Genomic DNA, 23343 nt, shown 5'->3' on the forward strand with positions numbered 1-23343 from the left:
CCAACAATTTGTGGCATTGCTGGTCTGGTGTGAATAATGTAACATGCGGATGAAGGAGTTATTACGCATAGCAAGACGATAAGAAAGTACATGAGGAGGCAGATCACTAAACGTGTGCTCTACTGTAACATTAGCAGACTTATTTACATGAGAGACTGGAAAATACAAATAAAATGCATAACTGGTGCAGGAAATCATAATGCTGAAATATAGCAGAAAACATAAAATAATAGTGCAACTTCTAGAGTTCTCACTAACTCTCTCTCTGTGGGGGTCTATTATATACATGTCAGAAACCGGTCTAACCGTTTCACCTAGGGGAGGACTTAGACAATCAAACTGGCTGACTTATTTTACTAGACCTTAGTTTAAGCTTATACTCCTGTTGCGGAGTTTTCTCTAACGGGGAGGGTTCAATATCATTGTCTTTTGCGGGACAGTCCTTAAGAATAGTACTTTGGCAGTCCTTAAGATCCTCGGAAATGTTCTTTGAAACAGGCTTCAATCCAAAAAATCTTTTCACATGTGACAGGTGGACCCAGCCCTTCCTGCCTTCCAGCTTGACGGCAGTACGGGTAGCCAGGAGGACCTGTCGGGGTTCCTTCCAGCGAGGCTCCAGCGGACTTGAACGATCAAAATTCCGGACAAGAACCATAGATCCGGGAACGATTTCATGCGGTGCCACCTCGGTATTGTCTGGAAATGCGGCGGCAACCTGTGAACGACAAGAGTTGAGGGCAGACATCAAGGAAGCTAGGTAATCTGTCAGCATATTACTTGAAACATCGGTAATACTTCGAGGTCTAGGTGTACCCCACATGTTAGGGGGGCGGCCGAATACGACTTCATACGGGGACAGACCTGATCTGGAGTGTGCGACCATGCACATATAAAATAAAGCGACTGGCAGAGCTACTAGCCAGTCCACACCTTTCTCTTTACAAATCTTGGCAATACGGATTTTCAGGGTCTGATTATGTCTCTCTACTAGACCAGCTGCTTCAGGGTGGCGTACACAATGGAACTTCCACTGGTACCCTAACAAAAGGGAAACATGTTTCATCAACTCGGATGAGAATGGCTGGCCGTTATCAGAATATACGACTCTAGGGAGTCCATAACGGGGGAAGAATTCACGAACCAACTGCTTGGCAGTGGTCGCGGCTGTGTAATCTGGGACTGGATATGCTTCTGTCCACCTGGACAAAGCGCATACAACTACAAGGACATACTTGAAACCTCGACATCGCTCCATCTGAATATAATCCATCTGGAGGACTTCAAAAGGGTGGTCAGGGGGCTGGAATCCACCTTGTTCCACCGGAACACTTTTACCTGGATTAAACTGACAACATATCATACAGGTACGGACTTTCTGCTTGGCTGCAGCTCGTAAATGCTTGTTGAACCAAATGTTCTGGATACTGTCTAACATAGCTTTTTCTCCTAAATGTGCTGGACTATGTGCGGTATTGATAATGACTTGAACCATAGAGTCGGGGAGAAACCATGTGGCTCTACCCTTCGTTACCCATCCCTGATCTGTCTGGACCCCTCCTTGTTCAGACCATTTCTTGATTTCCTCGGGAGTAGCATGTAACTGGATATCTATGACATCTTGAGTAGGGTCCTTAACTGTCATACATGTAGTCTGTTCTAGAGTGGATGTCGGTGTCTTGTTAACTGGAATGTCCTGTGTCTGTGCTGTAAGCTTGGCTGTGCGATCTGCTAGATCATTACCTTGAGAAATAGTGTCAGTAACTTTCGTATGTGCTTTGCACTTCATGATAGCAATAGATGTCGGTAAGTGTATGGCATCTAACAGAGCCTGAATAAGGAGACCATGCTGAATCTTGGTTCCATGAGAAGTCATGAAACCTCTCTCCTGCCAGAGCACTCCGAAGTCGTGTACAACTCCAAATGCGTAGCGTGAATCTGTGTAAACATTAACTTTCAGGTTCTTAGCGTGTATGCAGGCTTGTGTCAGAGCAACTAGCTCTGCTGCTTGAGCAGACAGGGTGTCAATACGGTGTGTTTCTATAACTTCAGTGTCAGTAGTCACTGCATACGCGGCTACTAGTTCTCCTGTACTTGTTCTCATACATGAACCATCCACATAAAGTGTCAGGTCTGGATCTGGTAATGGAATATCTGTCAGATCTTGTGTTGGCTTTGTCATAATGTTAACTACTTCCACACAGTCGTGTGTGGCAGGATTCGAATTAACTGATGGTAACAGTGTAGCAGGATTTAGAACGTTGCAGCGTCTGATTTCTATGTGTGGCTGGAACAGTGTCAATTCATAACCTGTTAAACGTGCAATTGTCAAGTGCTGAGTCTGGGTTCGGTTTAAAAGAACTTCCACGGAGTGTGGAACTTGTACTGTCAAGGAATGTCCTAATACTATGGAATCACTTTGTCTGATAGCTAGAGCTGTGGCTGCAACTGACTTGAGGCACGCAGGCAGAGCCTGGGCTACAGGATCTAATGTGCTCGAAAAATAAGCACAGGGCTTGTATTGTCCTGCTTGATCTTGTGTGAGAACAGATAATGCTGTACCTTCCCGTTCAGTGACGAAAAGTGTAAAGGGCTTACTGTAGTTCGGTGTAGCTAGAACAGGAGCTTGGCATAAAGCTTTCTTTAACTCATTGAAACTAAGTGTATGTTCAGATGTCCAAGGGAGGACAGTCGATACGGCTGCCTCCTGTGTCGTTAACTGTATCAGTGGCTTAGCTAGAAATGCATACTGAGGAATCCATTGTCTACAATAAGAAGTGAGGCCGATAAAAGCACGTACCTCCTTCTGTGTCTTGGGCTGAGGAAGACTCGCTATTAACTGGATACGGTCTGGTGTCAACTGCCTACCCCACTTGGACAGTAAGTGGCCTAAGTAGATCACTTGCTGGACACAGAATTGAAGCTTCGAAGGGGACACCTTGTGCCCCATCTCGGCAAGGAAATATAAGACTGTAAGTGATGCTCGCTCGCAAGCACGTTCAGAACGGGCTGTGATCAGTAGATCATCGACATACTGGAGCAGGGCAGTGTCAGTTGGCATGTGAATGTTGTCTAGTTGTCTCTTAAGTGCTTGACTGTAAATACTAGGACTTTCTGTGAAACCTTGAGGAGCTCGTGTGAACATATAGCTCCTTCCATTTAAACAAAATCCGAAAAGAAACTGGCTGTCTGGATGAATGGGGACACTGAAAAACGCGTTCTTGAGGTCTATGACTGTGAAAAATGAGGCTTCGGAATCAATGGCTGTCAATAGGGAAGAGATATCTGGGACGACTGGGTACTGGGGAATAATACATTTATTGAGTTCTCGTAGGTCAATCACTAATCGATATACTGGGGGTGCATTTGGATCAGTACGTTTCATGACTGGAATGATCGGAGAATTACATACATTGGAGTCAGTTTCTACAACTACTCCTTGAGCGATGAGCTCGTCAATAATTTTGGATAAGGCTGCTACAGCCTCAGGTGGCAATCTGTACTGTCTGATTCGTGGCAGGACTACACCTGGTTTGAGAGTCACACGATGGGGTGTGATTTGCATATAACCTACATCAGTTGGACCTTGCGCCCATAGATGCTGCGGAACATTAGACAATCTCGGATCAAAATCTCGTAATACATAGTGACCCTTGAAGTCACGTAAGAACAGTCGTATTCCCTCTGGGGAACAGCAAATAACTGCACCTAATTCTTTCAGTGTTTTAATACCTAACAAATTTTCTGGGCATGACTTCGTAAGTAACAGATCAGTAGTGCGGGACAATGGACCTACTTCTAGAGTAACTGGCTTAGATATCTCGTTTACAATAGGCTTTCCTGAAAATCCAAGGGAAACATTTCTAGAGCCTGAGAGCGGAGCCCCTGGAACTTCGGCGTGACTAATGGTGGTCCTACTTGCCCCTGTATCAATCAGAAACTTTCTGTCTTTCCCTAGTACTTGACTATGAACATAGGGACCTTCTTGATCTACAGGTATCTCGATGAGAGGCAAGCCTACCTCCCTCTCTAGGCTGTTTCATGAATATGGCTGATACTCTGGATACTCGGATTGTGCATACTGGTACATCTGCTGTGTAACATGTTGTGTTGCAGCGATAGGCTGCGGTGCTGGAACTGTCTGTTGTGCATTCTGTGGCTGAGAAGTCTGTAAAACTTGTTCTTGTCTAGGCGGACGTGGTCTTTCTTTCGTCTTACCAGTAGCTATATTATGTTTCAGAACTGCACACTCGTTTATGAAATGACCTGGCTGTTTACAATAATTGCAGGTCCCTTTAACGGGAACTGCAGAATGACTGGCTTGATTCGTACCCCTCTTCTGACTGTCTTGAGGAACAGATTGTGCAACTAGTACTTTCATTTTCGTGTCTTTCATACGTTTTCTTTCATGATCTTGCTCTTCTCTGATTCTATTCTGGTGATACTGAAGCATCTGTAACATCTGGGACGGAGTACTAGCTTGCCAGGTACTTTCGACTTTCAAAACTCGATTCTTAACTTGTGGACTTGAATTCTCGACTAATTTAGTAACAAAAAGATGAGGGTATGACTCGCTACTTGTCTTGAGGCCACTGTTTATGATAAAACATTTTTCAAATCTAGAATAAAAATCACTAGTGTCTTCATCTTGTTTCTGTTTACAGGCTGAGATTGCATCCCAGTCTTCCTTTTTAGTGGCTAATAATCTTGGCAAAACTTGTATCAATAATTCAGGTAATTCTTTACATTTCTCTCCTAGACCGGTACCTGGTACTCGTATCTTATCTTCAGCTTCTAGAACTGCCCAATCGATCTTTTTCTCTCCCACCTCCCATTCTTTTTCCTTGAGTTTTTCATATACCCCTGCGGGCAACAGGACTTTTAGCATTTTAATTATATCTGGATACGTGTATTCTCCCATACGGAGCATGTCTTTTAATTCTCGGTGGAACCCTGCTGGATCTTTGTCATGACAGGGAATTAATTTCTTCATCTCTAAGAGTTCTATCTTTGTAATCGGAGTGTAAACAAACACTCGTTGCATTTCACCATCTGTTGTCCTAACTGGGTGTACTTCTCGTAACGGATTCTGTCTGTCTATGTAAAAGGGTTTACTTTCTGGGGGTGAGACATGAACAAAATGCGGGTTCAGAAACGTTCTATATTTGTGGCGCTGTTCTAGAATAACACTAATTAAATCGGTACCTAAACCTTTCCATTTATACTGGAGTAACTCGTTCAGGACATCATGTAACGGACCTGGATCAGAATGTTGACCCTCATACAGAGTAATGAGGTGCTGGATCATATACATACCCACCAGTCGTTGCTCGGCTGGGGGCAGTTTCAGAAACATTTGTGCCACTATTTCATCTGGAAAAGTGGTAGAATCAGTAATCCATCGGACTGCTGATCGGGCTAGTTCTTGTTCATGCATAGTACTTAACTCACTATAACCGATTCGTGATTTCAGAATATGATCGGTAGCTTGAAATACTTGTTCCAGAGAACCTTGTTCTGGTGCTGGATGATGTAAAACTGACTTGTGTTCTAGGCGCAAATGGCGATCTGGAAATCTAGATTTTCCTACATACGCTATTCTAGTGGGATTCTCGTCGTCTACCTCTTCGGTAGAGTCATTTTCTTTCTCGCTTACTTGTGCTGCTTTACGTTGTTCGTGTAACTTTATTATTTCTTTACGAATTCTCTTGTACATACTCTCTATACTACTGATAGTCTTGTGCTTACCCTCGGCTATATTATCACTCCACCTTGTCAGGATTCTCATTTCGGCCGGATCTTTAGTCGGGTAGTCTTGTTCTCTTATTAGACAATTAATCAGAAACTTTAATATCATGAGCTGGATCTCAGCTTTCCTTTGAGACATGGCTTCACCAATACTTTCTGGATCATCCCCTGTACGGATGAAACGATATATTCTGTCTAGATCTCCTTTCATATCTGGTAGGGTGTCTAAATACCCGGTCACCCGTCTTACACGGATGGAATATATTACTGTACTATCATCACCTGCAACTGGATCATAGCGGCATTCAGTGAGAGCTCGTCGGATGTCTGCAACGGACTTATATTTGGGCGTACGCTGTAACGCACATTCATGTAACTCGGCCAACGTTCTACGTTGGTGTGGCGGCGGGGTACCAGGAGGACCTCCTCCTGCGGCCCCTAAACTGGAATCATCGACTGATACTCTTCGTGCTGGCAGAGTGGGAAATTGTAATGTAGGCTGGACCGGGGGTACCGTAGCGGGTACTCCGGTGACTGGAGGAGCAGGATTTACATTATTTACAGGAGCTGGCGGAACAGGATTTGCATATTCTGGGACTGTGTCGTCCAAATAGGACGAGATGAAAATATCAGCTGCGGTCGGTTTGTGACGTAGCTTAGTCGGAACTAGTGGTGGCGGAAAATTACTGGATGCCTCCGGGGTCGCTTGTGGCAAGCCCTCGGCAAGAAGAGGATACATACCCTTAATGAGGGCATTCCTCTGTCTGTCTGACTGTTCTATTTTAACTCGTTCACCTATCTCGATTAGTTCCCTTTCTTGGGCTCGTTCCAAAGATTCTCTACTTAGTTCTGACTTTCTGATTTCTTTTTCGGTTCTTTTATGAGATTCTTTGCGCCATAACTCGATGGCATCTTTCTGTGACTGTCTGGCTTTCTTTTTCCATAATGCTTCTTCTACTCGCATGATGCACTCGGCATCCCATGTACCCGATACTGGCCATCTATACTTTTCTTCTAACTGTTTGGTATACTCTACCCATAAATCTAGATATAATATGGCACTTATGCCATGCTTCTGATACATAAAATGACCTGGACTGTCCCTAGGCGGGACAGGAACTGCTTCTTCTAACAGACCTTTTCTAGTTCTTAACTGACGTAGTCTGGAAAATAACGGCATGACTGAACTGTTAATCTAGACACAATACAATACACAATGAACACGATAATTACTCCACATTCATACCACGACATTAAAATACATGAAGAACATTTAAAATAACAGTTCGGACAGAATACTACCTGGAATACTGAAAACAGAATACATGAATTTCTCGAGAACAGAACTGACTAGAACAGAAACTAGATGTACTGCTAAAACAGTACGTAACTTACCGGTCTCATAAAGAGACACGTCAGGACCCGCATCCACCGAAGTGGACACTTCGTTTTGGGTCTGTGTACCACCAACCCACGGACCAGAGTCAATTAGATTGACCCTGTCTAGATACTACCCCAGCAATGGTACTCACCGGGCAGCAAGAACGGAAGGCCTCGGACTGGACTGGACTGCTTCGACGCCGGACGGACGAACTTCGGACTTCTGTTACGGGTGGGCCTCCGGATACCTCGGACCTTGGACTCTCGGCTTGGGCTCTGGTCGGGACTCGCCGCGTTCCTCCACCGCCTCGTCTGGATGCTGGACCGCCGCCTCCGTCTCCTCCGTGGGCCTGAGGGATACTTGAAGCAGAAATATCTGCACGTGCACGGTATGGTTCCGTCACGGCTGCAGAGGGTCAGGGGGCCGGCGTGGCTTCACCGGCGCGTGGGGAAAGGGCAAGTCCCTATTCGGGCGCCATTATGTGGTATATAAATAAATAATACCGGATCTAGGTTTTACTGGACATAGCAATAACAGATAGCTCAATAAATAAGAGTCAAGATTCGAGGTAGTAGGAGTTTGCAGGTTTAATACAGCATAAAGGACAGGAACAGGACAACCTGCACAGGAACAGGATGGCAGCGCTGCCGGGGGCAGGATCAGAATAGGCGTAACATTTAATAACAGTGCACAAATATATATACTAAAACAGTTACATTACAATGAATTACAGTAGGCGGAGCAGTGGGTGTGGTCAATAGCAGTCGCGAAAGATAAGGGTGAAAATGGGTGTAACAGGGGCGTATACATAGACATGTGATGCAAACGTAACAGAATATGTCATAAATGGGGCGGAAACATGGAGGGGGCTACCTAAGGAGCCGGGACCTCTAACCTAATGGTGCGCGCAAACTGACAATGACGTGTTACTAGGAGAAGCTGGGGGCTATGAACTCTGTGCTAGGAGCAGAGACTGAAGTCTGGAGAGTCAGGGCGACATGTACCTAAACAGTATCTAGTATCTAATGTTTGGAGAACATGTTGATAGAATCCAAAAGTTATCGGGGTAAAGGCTAACAGACTCTAAGAATGGTGCATGCATTATTCTACATGTAGTGCGTGTTGAGGAATATTAAATGACCATTAAATGCAGTATTTCTCTTACATGGAGACGTAAAGGCTAGACAATGACGGAAACTATTGATGCGATTCAGTAGTTTAGGAATGCAGAGAAGGAGGGCTGGACTGATAACTAGAATCATAACATACTCTTGGCAGACTCAGAGGCAGAGCCAGGCTGAGCCGGGCACTGTGAGGCAGGAAGTAAGTGAAGGGTCGAGGATACAGGTGGAGGCTGTATCGCTCCTCAGCGAGGACTCAGAAGACAGGAGCTGAATCTGGTGTCCGGGCCCTTTTGAGGCCTAGAAACGGGGACTTTACAATAAAATAACGTGCACACTGAGAAACGTGGCAACGTAACTTTACATAGGCCTGATACTCGTAGCTTTCACGAGAACTGGAAACTGGCATACTAGTGATGGACACAACTGTAATTGCGTCTTTAATCAAACATGGGGATACATATGCATATTTAATCATGCACACATAACATAAGATGGAGGACACGTAGGGACACAGAACATGGCAAAATTTACTTTTCCACAGAACCCAAGGTCTTGAATATTTGGGAATCAAGGTGTATCATGCCCATCAGGGAGGGCAATCTAGGGGAAGTGATGAGTGGACTGTGCAGCAGTGTGGCTTTCTGGTGGACCCTGCAACTGCCCATCACGGCTCGCACAGAGTTGACTAAAATGGTGATTTTACCACAAGTCCTTTACTATTTTGCCAGTCTTCCAATCAGGATACCATAGGCTTGGATTGATACCTGGAAGTCCTGCTTAGGGAACGGTCTTGATTCAACAATGGCAGATAACCCAACGTTAATTTTGTGAAGGATATGAGTATAAAACGTTAATAAAGAAGAAAAGAATGGTTTGAAGCAAGCCATTGTTGTGTGTCACCATTTCATGGCCTGGGTTAGTTCCTGCTTTTCCGGAGGCATTTTCTGTAGAACTGGTCCAGGTTTCCCATATTATTATAGGTTTTGTTTGCAGTTGCCATCTTATACGTTAGTGAGAGTAGTGAAGAAGTAACAGTAATTTTTTTAAACAACAGCTACAAACTGGTTCACAGATTCTTCTCGCTCTACAATTTCTTTGAACGGTCTTTCTAAGGATCCCTCTACGCATGATTTAAGGCGATCATAGGTCTACGGTCTTCATTTTATAGTCGACTAGTACAGTCTCATGTGCAGCCAGATGCACTTTTCTGCAATGGCAACTACTTAAACCCATCTAAATCTAGATGCACAGTGAGGGGGTCATGGTCACTTTCTATTCTTTACCGCACACTCATGTCAAATACCATTCCCAGGTCTCAATGTTAATTAACAGTTAAAAAGGCCTGATCTGTTTTCCCCCCGGAAGGCACTTCTTGTTGGGGTGTCACACTTAGTGCGCCCATTTAACATACATATGCTGCGTTTTGTCAAGCGGGCAACAAATTGACTCCCCTTTATGGATCCTCTGGACCATTTCATCTTGAGCTCAGGTAAATTCCATATATTCTTTTTTTTGTCATGAGGTCCAATCCAACAAGATTTTTTAGTTAAAAGTCAACCCAGATACAAATGGTCCCGAGTCCGTAGCTGCTGTTTTTTTCTTTCCAGTTAATCGTCTGATTTTCTAATGTCCTGAAAGTTGAGCCATGGGTTTTCTTTCGACATTGCAGATATCAGGGACCGAGTCACCGTTTCCTACCATCACCATCATTTCTTAGGGCTGAGTATTCACAGAGTTTGGCTACAGTGGCCACAGCAACCCAGATTACAAGGCCATCTTTTGGTCTTCCTTTCCTGCCCTTGGTTGGTGGGACAGTATAAGAAGTGTAGCCATCCATAAAGGTGACCTCCATGGCCCATGTAACTTGAAACAACACTATATCAGACACTTTTATAAAGCTTTCCAATCCTTATCTTTCTGCTTTGGTTTGCACCCAGCAATATTCCAGCATAGCACGCTTATTGAAGTCTCTAGGATCGGTGGTCCATGATGCTCTCGGATCCAGATGCGGTATCTGGGAATAGCCGGGACAGGGTGCAACCTGTGCAGAGATGTCTTGTATACACAGCCGAGGGAAAGCCATTCACCCCTACTCTTCATTGTTTAGTCCACTTGAGCCTTGGGGTTTGTAGTGTACTTTTCTGAGAATGATGATGTCTTTTTTCATAGTTATAAGATTTAAGCTCAGCCTCGAGTGGATCTACAGGTGACCGAGTTTTGAGATCCTCTGATTCTTTGTTCCTTTGAAGATATTTCTAGAACTTCCAGATTGGGTTCTTCGGTTGGGGTGGCTACTTTTACTCCCCAATTCAGTAAGGCTCACTCATGTGATAATATGGCCGTAACCAGACTATGAGTGGAACAATGGCCTCCATTGGATTGTCCAACTTTTCCTGCTCTTTTGTCTAGAAGCCCAGGGATGTGGAATTCCTATAGCCCGACGCCCAGGACATATTGTTTGGGATCAAGGGTAACAAGTTTTAATGTGTATTTTGTCCTTGGGACAAGTAGGCCCAACCCCTTGCAGCACAAACCCTTTGGCTGCCAGTTTGCAGTACCACATTAAGGGTCAGGGAAGGACACTGCCTGCAGTTAAGTTAATGTTTGTGTGCATATGTTAATGTTGTTCAAACTTGCATTTATGGTTCATTAATTGAAAGCCTTTATTATTAGGGTGAGCGCTCTAAGTAAATGTAAGTACTGACTGCACTACTGACAGTGGTTCTAGTATAAAAATGTGTGCACACAGTTTCAAAGTTTAGCAATATGAGGCTATGCATAATGCTCCCAGAATGTTCTGATTAGATGCGCATATTAGCAGAAGCTTGAAAGCAACATTAATGATTCTTTGCTTTCAATATAAAATGTTCCTAAACAAATGAAAGCAGGGATTAAAACATTTAGCTAAACTACTGTAAAATTTCAGGTACCCTTTCTTAGCAGAATCATTTAGCAAAATGTGTTGCTGCATGCTAGTATTTCACAAAAATATTCACATTGCAAAATCAGTGTAACCAGTTTCAATAAGGTTATGGGAAACATAAAATTAAACAAGCATTGGCAAAGCCAGTAGGTCTGAAATTGGTGGTCGGCCTTTTAGTTTTGGCAATGCGTGACTTGTTTTGGCGTGGATTTTGTAATACCTTATTGATGTGAGAGCTTCCAGACCCTCACCATTATAACAAACATTTGCAAAAGCAAAAAAAATAGTTTTTGTTCTCAAAAAAGCACACACTGCCACATTAGTATTGGCACTGAACAAAACTACTCTGTGTGCTGATATGCTCCTTGTAAAAGACAGAATGCTGTCACCGCAGTGAAGCCAGCCGATACAGAGGGAGAGAGAATTTTAATAAACACAAACGGTCAAGGTTAACGCCAGACCAAACTAGGGGCCCAATTATTAAAGAAAGTCTCAAAAGTGCACCCATGCATTAAGTGCGGCTATATGCCTTTCGTGAATTCACAAGAATTTACAGAAGTAGGGCAAGAAATTGTACTAATACCAACAATGGAGGAGTACCCCCTCGATCAAGAAAGCAGAATAGTTACTCTGTTTCTGGAGCTAAGAACTCAGGTCAGGTCAGCGCCTTGTGCCCCACCCGTTATTGGACAGTGCATGTCTTTTTAGAAGACCCCTCACTCACCAACCTAGTTGGTGACATGCTTCATCATCGGGGTCCCACCCCATAGGCCGAATGCCCACAGGGTGTGCTGCGACACCTGATTACAGTGGAGCTGGTTAATTTTTCTTTTATATGTGCATAAGAGTTAAAATGACAAGTGTTTTAAAAAGGGCCAAAACTACTCACTTCAAGTGTTTATTCTTGAGTGCTTGAACCCTTATAAAAGCAGTGTGGCACCCGTGCCTAGTTAGGTAGGCTTTGGTGTCTCAAAACGTGGAGTGCGTTAAAAATAGCGAAGTGTGCTATGTGAAATTTTAACAAGAAAAATAAGGTCTACATGTTTCAAGCAAAATTATAATTCAAAGGTTTTCGTCAGGACCGTGGTGATTGAACTGGGTGGTCCGCACACGCTAAGGTGTGTCCTGCCCTCGTTCAATTTGAAGATTGCAAAATTGCGATCTCATGTAAAAGGGTGTGTGTCTTCTCCTTATTCGGGAAAAAACACTTGAGGCGGTGGCTACCGCTTCATGGGCATCCGCAAATCCAAGACGGCAAGTGATCGTCACTTGCGACTTCTGTTCGGCCTATGGGGTGGGACCCCGATGATGAAGCATGTCACCAACTAGGTTGGTGAGTGAGGGGTCTTCTAAAAAGACATGCACTGTCCGATAACGGGTGGGGCACACGGAGCTGACCTGACCTGAGCTCTTAGCTCCAGAAACAGAGTAACTATTCTGCTTTCTTGATCGAGGGGGTACTCCTCCATTGTTGGTATTATTTAGTCCGGGGACCAGGAGTTCCCACCTCACATAGTCCATGTAAGTTCCCTGACTCTCTCCTATTGTTATATACAAGAAATTGTACTCCTAGAAAATATTAGTGAACTGCATTTTAGCATGAGCAAATATGCATGTATAGATTTGCTAATGCGAAAACCTGAGTGTTTTAAAGTTCATTTCCCCTCCAACCACTTTTTCCCCAACTCTGGAAGAAGGTTTACCTCTGCCATTGTCAGGAGTATATTTCCAACATTTCTCAGTATGGGAAAATATTAGAGAAGAGTTGTTGAAAATCCTTAAAACATGCAAGTTAGTAGGTTCGCACAGACTCAAAAGGGCATTCCAAACCTGGATCTATTGCTTGCCACTACCGTCAGTCCCAGTATGTATATCTGCGGAAACGTGGCAACATATAGGGATTGCTAGTATTTAAACACTACTATGGTATGAGCCCTGCATAATCAGAGAGGCTGTATAAGAGCTCCAACATAATGAGATTGGTGCCATAATGTGTTGCTGGCACTACATGGCACCAGAGGGACAAGTGGATTTTGTTACAGGACAAGTAGATTCATGAAGCAACCTGCCCCATGGACAAGTAGATATTTTAATAAATTCCACACCCCTGGAAGCCTTACAGTGATATCATCTGAAATCTCAACATCCAGCCTGGGAAGTGATTTAATTAATTTAATATGTTTCCTTTATTCCGGATGTTGTAGTGACCTTCGGGTCAACGGAACAGTATTTCATATGTTCAGTAAGGCTGGTGCCATGGTTTGGGATGCCCCTCTCCTCTGCCCTATCACACCGGAGTTTCAAATGAGAATGGTTCATGCATGTTAGATGTTTTCGTAAGCGCCTTAAGAGCCACTGAAAAATATTTGCACTTCAAGTCTTAGAATGGTCGTACGTTTTTGCTTAAAACCCCATGGTAGTAGGTGTTCAGTGAGCTTGTTGCTGGGTGCTTAAGATTCCTGCAACTGTGGATAGCAGCTCCTTATAGCGGTACTTTATTGCTTGGTTACTCTGGGCCTGGTGTTCGCTCACAGGTCTCACCTTGACTTTCTTCTACATTTTTGTCATCAAAATGCTCAGATACATTCCGTTGGCATTTGTGGACAGGATTATTTATTTTGTTTTGAGGTTGGACTTATCTCCAAACTGTGGGCATTCTTTTGACGTGTTTGTGCAGTTAGCAAGTTTTCTTACATAAAAGCCTCCTAGATGGTCTTTCCTTGAGAAGAAGTGCTTCTAATTTGGCTTGTCTCTGGGTCAAGGTGGGATAACAAAAGTAATGCAAGTATCTCCTGTTCAACTTTTAGGGCACCCGTTGATTATGAGTTTTCCGAAGGGTCTTCATTTTTCTTTTGCTTAACAATAGCTTGATGTAAGAGTTCAATGTGTAGTGTTTTCAATTGCTCAACTACTGTACTCTCTAAAATTAGACATGTTTTATAATTCCTTTTTGGTTGCTTTTCTTTTACTAGACCTTATATTTATGGTAAAATGTTTGGTGGCCCTTAGGCTTTTATGAACCATAAATGAAGTATCAAGAAGTTCCAGCTTCAGAGATGTTTTAATGAAAATCCCAGACTTTCAGAAATAAGTGATGAATGTCATTGTAGCAGGAATCACATTGGAACTTGAACTAAGTGAAAACTAGGAGATGAGCATCAACCCATCACATACTTTGCCGCTTTTGACAACATGAGGTATTCGGAAAAACACAGCTACGTATAAAAAAGCTTGACTGTATAAGGTCTGAGAAAACCAGTCTTAGAAAATAGGTACTACACCGCTGAACTGGATCCAGGTCTATTCAAATAAAATGTACAAATGGAGCACCACAAATATAAAAGAATTTTGTAACAAATGTGGTTGGGTAATATTTGTATGCTACGTCGTTCTAAAGAAGTACTGCAGTATGTTCTCTTGTGCTCACTTTTAGCTCTCCGGTCAGTATAGTACACACTCTCTTGCCTAGCTAATGAAGTGCCTTCTTTCTTTTTGTTTGTTCTATGATCAGTGTCCCCAAACTTTACGCTCTCTTGCTCTATCAAGTTAGTCCTTTATCTTTCATTCTCTCGACTGTCAGTGTAAATACATTTCTGACTTGCTCTCATTCTAGTCTGTCTTCCATTACTAATGTTGTCATTTTATTAATGCCTTTCTGTCTTATCCTTTTAATTGTAGTTTGTTATTGTATCATCATCTGAGTAGCTGTCCCCCTTCTACCCTGCCAGCTGCTCTTTCACTCTGAGACCCTCTTCTCTTAAATACTTTATTGCCCTATCAGCTAAGTCCCGTCTCTTTTTCTTATTATGTCAATGCAGACTTTGTTACTATCTCTTGTATTCCCAATACAGATTTTCATCCTTTCCGTAAGTAGAGTAGCTGCTCTACTTCTTGTCTTTAGGTTGCCCTGTAACTGCAGTTCTTTCTCTCCTCTTGCCCGGTCACTTTAGCGAGTTTTTTCACCTTGACAGTGTAAGCCCTCTATTCTCTTGCACTGTACTTCCAGTCCTTTGTCTCTTCCTTTTGCCAAGCCATCATAGTGTCTAGTGTTTCTTATCTCACCAACGTCTGTAAGTGCCTCTGGCCCCGTCACTATAACTTTCTTTCTTCCTCTTTATCTGTAAGTGTTCGTCTTGTCCTTCGTACTATCTCACTGTAGATCTTTGTTCCTGTCCAATGGCAGCCTTCCATTTTCTGGCCGCCTTCCATTTTCTGGCCGCCTTGTCTCTGTAGTCTCTCCATGTTCCTATACGAGTGTATAGTTGTGTTAATTTCTCTCACCTTCGGTGTGGTCCTTTCTCCTTTTGTTTTGCCCCATTAGTGCAGCTCTTTCCTCTTGCCATGTCAGAATATTTTCCCCCTTTCATGCCCAAAGTGTTGGTCTCTCTTCTCTTTCTCTTGCCCTACCAAAAGAATCATTTTTCCTTCTCCTACCCTCAGTGCAATCTTTCATCTCCTCATTTCCATGTCAGTGCATTCCTTTCCTTTATTTTTTATGAGTGACTGACTACCTTTTGCACACTCATTTGAAATATTTTCAATTTCTATTGCCCTCAGTGGAATTTTTCCTCTCCTTCTTTTGCCTTGTCAGTGCAGTTCTTTCTTTTTTCTTACCCTGTGAGGTGGGAGGGTCTGTATTTCCTGGAGTTCTTAGTTCACTTTTTAGGTTGCAGCTGTCTGGTTTCAAAGACATACTGGGGACATGCTGACAGAATAACCTAGGAATGCATTCTGCCCATTGCTTATGCAGGCTTTGAGAGTTCATAAGAATGAAACAAGACTTTCAGGTCTAATAACTTGAAAAAACTACTCAACCTAGCCGTAATGCGCTTGGCCCATTTTTTTTTTTTTTTATAATTTTTTATTGACTTTTATATCATATGAAAAAACAGTCACAATACATCATCAGCAGTTAAAGGGGATACAACATTGCAGTCATGCCTATGGGGTGTAGACATTGATCTGCGGATCTATGGATTGGGGGCATAAGGACGCTAGTGACTGATGCAGTGTGAGAACGGGGGAAACACTGGGAGAAAAAGAGGGGGGGGACTAGGAACCCCTCGTGGGTAGAAGGAGATGGAGAGCGTGAGCTGTGAAGTGCGGGGGAGAGGGGGGGAATCACCCCAAGGGGGGGGGAGAAGAACCGGGGGGGGGGGAGAAGAACCGGGGGGGGGCGAAGACTGAGGCTGGGGAGGGCAGAATTACGCAGATTGTACAGGGCGCATCCATGAGGAAGGTGATGGAGGGAGGGATGACGGAGGGGAAGTAGGAGGGGAGACGTGGGGCGAGCAGCGGGGGGTGGCGAGGTGTGATGAAGGTAGGAGGGGACGATGCCCTATGCACGCTAAAGAGGCAGTGGTGCTGTCTGGGACACCACAGCGCGTTGCGAGGTGTTCGGGGTGTCACGTTGGTGGGCTAGCTTGAATTGGTGGGACAACGTGGCCCAGTCCAACTGGACGCTTGCGCTGGCTCCTTGCCTCCTCCTCCCGCAGTGCGTCCTCCTCCGCCATTGCCCATTTTTTCACCGCACCCACCCATGCCTCGAAGGAGGGTCCGGTAGCTGCCCGCCAGTGCATGGCTATGTTCCTCTTGGCTAAAAACAGGGATAGTGCGGCATATCTGACCTGCACCTTATGTTTTTTTGGCCTACGGAAGGTTCCTATCGCAACTGCCTCCCAGGAACGTAGGTCTGCGAGGCCGGTGAGGGTGGAAATCGAGTCTAGAACTGCCGACCAGTAGGCCTGAAGGGTTGGGCAGTTCCAGAACATGTGCAAAAAATGCGCGTCAGGTGATTGACAGCGGGGGCAGAAGAACTGTGTGTCGTGAAAGAAACGCTGCAGACGTGCTGGGGATTGATAGGCCCGGTGTAGGATGTAGAATTGTATATTTTTTAACCTAGCGTTTCGTGAGACTTTCTTAGGGAATTCTAGTGCCCTATCCCATTCCCGGTCGTGTAAGGGACGCCCTATTTCGTCCTCCCAGGTGGCCCTCAGAGTGAGTAAGGTTGTGTGGGGGTGTGTCTGTGAGTTCCCTGATCGACTTATAAAGCCAGGTGACAAGATGTCTGCCGCAACCCATGTGGAGTATGGTGTGAATGACCGGGTGCGTCGCGGGCTCGCCGGCAGTGAGGTCGCTGTGCGGGCGGAAGCAGTCAATGAGCTGGCGATGCGTCAGAAATTGTCCTGGCGGGAGGCCGTGGTCCTCTATGAGTTGGACGTACGGGCGAAGTTGGCCCTCCGCAAACAATGTCTCCGCTTCTGTGATCTCAGAGTCCGTCCACGCGTGTACCATGGCGCTTGTGAAGTATGAGTCCCTTCGGGGCCAGCCCGCCAGTGGTAGTCGCGGGGAGTATCAAGGAGTTCCCGGTGCCATGTGGTGTATACGCAACGTGCACTGGCGGGCCACGGACACCTGTAAGGGATACGTCCGGCGGGGCCTAGTGCCGGGGAACAGTAGGCGCCCGAGTTAGGGGGTGGCAATAGGGCCATGTACCGTATGGGTTTCCCCGGAGTGCCTGCTAGCAGTCCAGTAGGACCGCCACTGAAGTTGCGCCGCTAAGAAATACGACTCGAAGGGGGGGGCACCCAGGCCCCCTTGTGTGGTGGGTAGTTGAAGTTTGGCGAGGGATATTCTGTGACGGCCGTTTCCCCACACGAGTGTGCGCAGCAGCATCTCTAGCTCCCGGAAGAAACTTCTGGGAGGGACAACCGGAAGGTTGGTAAAGTAGTATAACAATCGGGGGACGATGACCATTTTAGCAAGTGCCACTCGTCCGATAGGGGCCAGTGGGAGGTTTTTCCAGAATCCCACCGAGGGGCGGACACTGCCTAGGACTCTACGATGGTTGCCATCATAAAGGTCGGATGGCGAGCGATATAGGCGGACCCCTAGATAACGAGGGCCGCCCGTGGCCCAGGGGAGGGTCTGCGTACTAATCCGGACTTCTCAAGGGTCCAGGGAATGGTGTAGGGGGTACACCACTGATTTCTCCCAGTTCACTTGGAGGCCCGATGCCTCTGCGAACTCGGAGAGGATCGTCCAAATGGGGGTTAGGTCCTCGGTGATGTCCTGGACATATAATAGAAGATCGTCCGCGTACATAGAGACACAGTGGACCGTATCTGCTAGGGGGATGCCCCACACTGCACCTTCCAGGCGCAGACGAATCGCCAACGGCTCTACAGCCAAAGCGAAGATCAGCGGCGAAAGGGGGCAGCCCTGTCTTGTGCCCCGTTCGACTCACAGCGGGGTCGAGATGTATTTGCCGAGTCTGACCCGGGACGTTAGGTTAGTGTAGAGCAGCCGAGTGTATTGCAGAAGAGTGGGGCCTATGCCCGTACGATCGAGAACAGCAAAGAGGTAAGGCCAGGTTACTGTGTCGAAGGCTTTTTCTAGATCTAAGATAATGCAGGCCGCGCGTGGAAAGGCGTCCCCCACCTGATCCTAAATATGAAAGACCCGCCTGATATTCTGGGAGGTGTTCCTACCAGGGACAAAGCCGTTTTGGTCTGGGTGTATGAGGGGACGAAGTATTTGTTCAAATCGGGTGGCCAGGATTTTCCCCAGGAGTTTACAGTCCGCTGAGAGGAGCGTGATGGGGCGATAGGAGGATAGCAGTAGCGGGTCTCTATGCGGTTTGAGAAAGGATACAATCACCGACTCCCTGAGAGAACCCGGGAGTTCTCCACGCTCGAGAGCTTCGGCGAACATGGCCGTTAACCGGGGAGTCACCAATGTGGAGAAGGTACTGTAGTACTCGAGATGTAGCCCGTCCAAGCCTGAGGCCTTGTTCCGAGCGAGGGAGCGTATCGCACTAGAAACATCGGCCGCTGTGATTTTCGCATCCAGGGTATCCGTGACTGCCTCCGCGATGTGGGGAAGTGGCAATGGATCCAGGAATTGGGGGATCATCTCCCGCCGTTGGTGCGTCCAGGTGCAGTACACAGCAGCATAATAGTGCTGGAATGCATGAAGTATGTCCTGTTGGGAGCGCACCAGAGTGCCCGCTGGGGTCTGAATTTCGATAATTGGCGTTGCGTCCGAGTCTTGACGCGCCAGCCACGCCAGTAGTGTGATGCGCTTGGCCCATAATCTGGTCTAAATATGTAGGATTCTAGGCAAATCTTTTATTTTACTGAGTCCCATTTTTCTTTTTTATCACATATGTAAGCACCTTCAAAAACGAGGTTTAGCATTATGCTGTACACAAAACTTTTGTTTGATTTAATAGACTAAAATGTTGCTCCATGTACAACAAGGATCTAGCCCACATAGAGTACATATGGCTTGCCTCTTAGGTCACTAATAGCACTGTCCTCCGGGCAGAGGCAGGAATATTTCTCAGTTCATGTTTAAAAACTCTCACTTTTAATCAATATATTACTAAAGCATGATGTGGTAAAGCACTGTGATTTACACACAGCACATTTTCCATTGAAATGGCCAAAAACGATAATGTATGGAAATCGGGTTTATGTAAATATTTATCATTTGCATATCACAAAGTAAAGTATTGTGATTTGTTTTAATCCTACTAAAATCTTTGTTTCCAACACACTTCAGAATTACAATAAAAAGTGCTTTCCTAGCAGCCAGTATATTTAAAAAAAATGTTTACAGATTCTTTTTCAGACTAAACAACAATCTCCAGGATAAAATCAGCAGCAATTTCTAAGAATTCATAAGCTAAAATTAGACCTCTATCTTGAAGCACAAAGCAAATGCGGCAAGACAAAATCAAGATTTAAAAGCATCTATATTTCTACAAAGTACCCTTTGTGCGCTGTATAGTTAGTTTTATGAGCCACCTTGCTTTAGTAATATGTTTGTATATGATTACCGCTCTCTTCCTGAATACATTGGCTACTCTTGATTTTGTGGTCAAGACATGGACTTTTCACAATCCCTATGACTACAGTGATGTAACACTAATGAAATGTATTATAGTAAATTGCAAAATGTCATTCACACGTTAGCCTTTGTTGGCACACTTCTTTTCAACTATCCTGTTTCTACATAGACCTTGAAGGAAGCAGCGTACTATAATTTAAATAGCATTTACTCAAATATCTGGTGCGCACTTTCAAGCTTTTACTTTAGTGCTGAGTGTTATCACGCAAGCTCTGAAAAAGAATAGTCTTCATCAATGAAGCATATTTACAGATTACTATAATATTTGTAATTTACATCACAACAAAATAATAAATTTCATTAGGATCTGCAGAAAATAAGTGCAGGGACACAGATGACTTTTCACAATAATCTAATGATACACTATTATAATTAAAAGCAATAAAGAAAGCGCATGCACGAACACTTCAAACGTCAATTAGAAGAATCAACCAAAATTCTCTTTTCACCAAAAACACTTATAGTGTAAGTCTTGACAGACCAGTGGATTTTTATAGCACTTGCTACCTTAACTGAGCCGGTTTCCAAGCATTCCTAATGTTTACAGATAAGAGGCTAACCCAGTTACTTCATTTGCACATTTGTATTACTAAAGTTAGTGGTAGCAAGCTTACACCAGAATGCGGTAGAGGGACAGCAGCTCCAATACAGCATAGCACAGTATTGTCAAATCTGTGTCTCTTCTATAGAGTAGGGGCATCATTTAGAGAGAAGTATGGAATGAAACCCTCAAAATAACTCTGCAACTCAGTCCACACCATGTACATCCTCCACTTCACATACACCCAACTTACATACACCTTTCCCCTAAACCCCCAGCCTGATAATATCAATGCAGCCCTCAGCTACATCACAGACCATTTTATTTATTTTGAAAGTTTTATACAGCGCGAACAAGACCCTTGCGGGTATCAGAGCCCTTTACAGGGTAAGTCTTTTGGTTGCAAAGTACAGGTAATTGCACATCAGGTTAAATACAAATCAACGTTCGTATATACATCGTATCGTAGCTGCATGGTTATATGGTACATAACAAAACGTTCCCAGTATATCAGGCAAAGTGTAGGTACATTATCTAGGACATCTGGATGGACAATAGGCATTATAAAGTTTAATAGCGAAGATACGTTTGGACTCATAATTTCTTTAAACCATCCTCAGGTCATAGTTTTTGGCTCCTGGGAAAAATTTTTGTGATTACCCTTGGCGAACAGCATCACTAAAAACCACTGGCCGTGCCACAAGGTCCCAAAGGCATGATCTATTGGTTTTGCCAATTCTCATTTTCTATTCTTCCCATCAGTGCAATTATGGTTATCTTTCTTTGGTCGAGCCAGTCTAGTTCCCGCCACCCCCATTGTCCTGTCATACTTTCGTTTTTTCTTGCTTGACATTTTTTTGCCCCATTTGCCCCTTTCAGGGCAACCCTTTCCCCTTGTCATGTCAGCACAGCCTTCTTGTCCTCTCCTCTTGTCATGTCAGCATAGCCTTCTTGCCCCTCCCCCTTGTCATGTCGGCACAGCCTTCTTGCCCTTTCCTATTGTCATGTCAGCGTAGCCTTCTTGCCCTCTACTCTTGTCATGTCAGCATAGCCTTCTTGCCCTTTCCTCTTGTCATGTCAACATAGCCTTCTTGCCCTCTCCTCTTGTCATGTCAGCATAGCCTTCTTGTCCTCTCCTCTTGTCATGTCAGCACAGCCTTCTTGCCCTCTCCTCTTGTCATGTCAGCACAGCCTTCTTGCCCTCTCCTCTTGTCATGTCAGCACAGCCTTCTTGCCCTCTCCTCTTGTCATGTCAGCACAGTATTCTTGTCCTCTCCTCTTGTCATGTCAGCATAGCCTTCTTTTCCTCTCCTCTTGTCATGTCAGCACAGCCTTCTTGCCCTTTCCTATTGTCATGTCAGCGTAGCCTTCTTGCCCTCTCCTCTTGTCATGTCAGCATGGCCTTCTTGCCCTCTCGTCATGTCAGCATGGCCTTCTTGTCCTCTCCACTTGTCATGTCAGCACAGCCTTCTTGCCCTCTCCTCTTGTCATGTCAGCATAGCCTTCTTGTCCTCTCCTCTTGCCATGTCAGCACAGCCTTCTTGCCCTCTCCTCTTGTCATGTCAGCATGGCCTTCTTGCCCTTTCCTCTTGCCATGTCTGCACAGCCTTCTTGCCCTCTCCTCTTGTCATGTCAGCAAAGCCTTCTTGCCCTTTCCTCTTGCCAGGTCAGCACAGCCTTCTTGCCCTTTTCTCTTGTCATGTCAGCACAGCCTTGTTGCACTCTCCTCATGTCAGCATGGCCTTCTTGCCCTCTTCTCTTGTCATGTCGGCACAGGCCTTCTTGCCCTCTCCTCATGTCAGCATGGCCTTCTTGCCCTCTTCTCTTGTCATGTCAGCACAGCCTTCGTGCCCTCTCCTCTTGTCAGCATAGCCTTCTTGCCCTCTCCTCTTGTCAGCATAGCCTTCTTGCCCTCTCCTCTTGTCAGCATAGCCTTCTTGCCCTCTCCTCTTGTCAGCATAGCCTTTTTGCCCTCTCCTCTTGTCAGCATAGCCTTCTTGCCCTCTCCTCTTGTCAGCATAGCCTTTTTGCCCTCTCCTCGTCAGCATAGCCTTCTTGCCCTCTCCTCTAGTCTTGTCAGCATAGCCTTCTTGCCCTCTCCTCTTGCCATGTCAGCATAGCCTTCTTGCCTTGTCAGCACAGCCTCCTTGCCACTCTATTAGTCTCTTCTCTTTTTCTCTTGCCCTGTGACTCTTGTCCTTTTTTCCTTTCTCTTGCCCTGCGTGTGCAGTCCTTCCTCTCTTTCTCTCGCCCTGTCAGTGTGCAGCGCCCCCAGCTGCTGGTCCCTCTGTCTTGTGCCTGGGCCCGGGTCCCATGGCTCTCACCCTCCGTCTCCCTGCGCTCCGGCTCTTTCGTCTCTCCTCTCCCGGCCGCTCCAGCCGCTGCCATGGTGGCGACTGAGAGCCCCACCGAGGGCGGCTCTCCTCCTCCTGCTGCGGCGTCACCTCGGCAACCGCCTGCTTCCGGCTTCTGCGTGCCACGTCATCCGCGCGTCACTGGCGAGGAACCCCACCAGCGAGTCCGTGCACGTGTAGAGTGGCTCCTGTGGCAATGAATGTCAGGCAAACGAGTCCTGCTTTGGGTAGAGCGTATGAAAAGAACCAGCGAGTCTGAGTAGTGGATAGCCTAGAGCGGCTTCAGGAAAACCTGAAGAAAAGTGTAAACGAAAACAAGACAATACCGCTCCAAAAGGCGAGCAAACATACTACCATTGTAT

At 45.4% G+C, this 23343-nt stretch overlaps 1 protein-coding gene across 1 annotated transcript in view; it reads right to left on the reverse strand.

The window, feature by feature from the left end:
* SLC35A2 (solute carrier family 35 member A2) overlaps positions 1-23140 on the reverse strand; it is a 172281-nt gene extending 149141 nt beyond the window's left edge. The window contains exon 1 of the mRNA XM_078664652.1: positions 22952-23140. Coding sequence (XP_078520778.1) covers positions 22952-23015 — 64 coding nt within the window. The 5' untranslated portion in view covers positions 23016-23140. The remainder of the gene's footprint in view (positions 1-22951) is intronic.
* Positions 23141-23343: the final 203 nt, after the last annotated feature.

This window comes from Lissotriton helveticus, chromosome 10 (genome assembly GCF_964261635.1).
Source record: "Lissotriton helveticus chromosome 10, aLisHel1.1, whole genome shotgun sequence".
In the NCBI taxonomy this organism is placed as follows: Eukaryota; Metazoa; Chordata; class Amphibia; order Caudata; family Salamandridae; genus Lissotriton; species Lissotriton helveticus.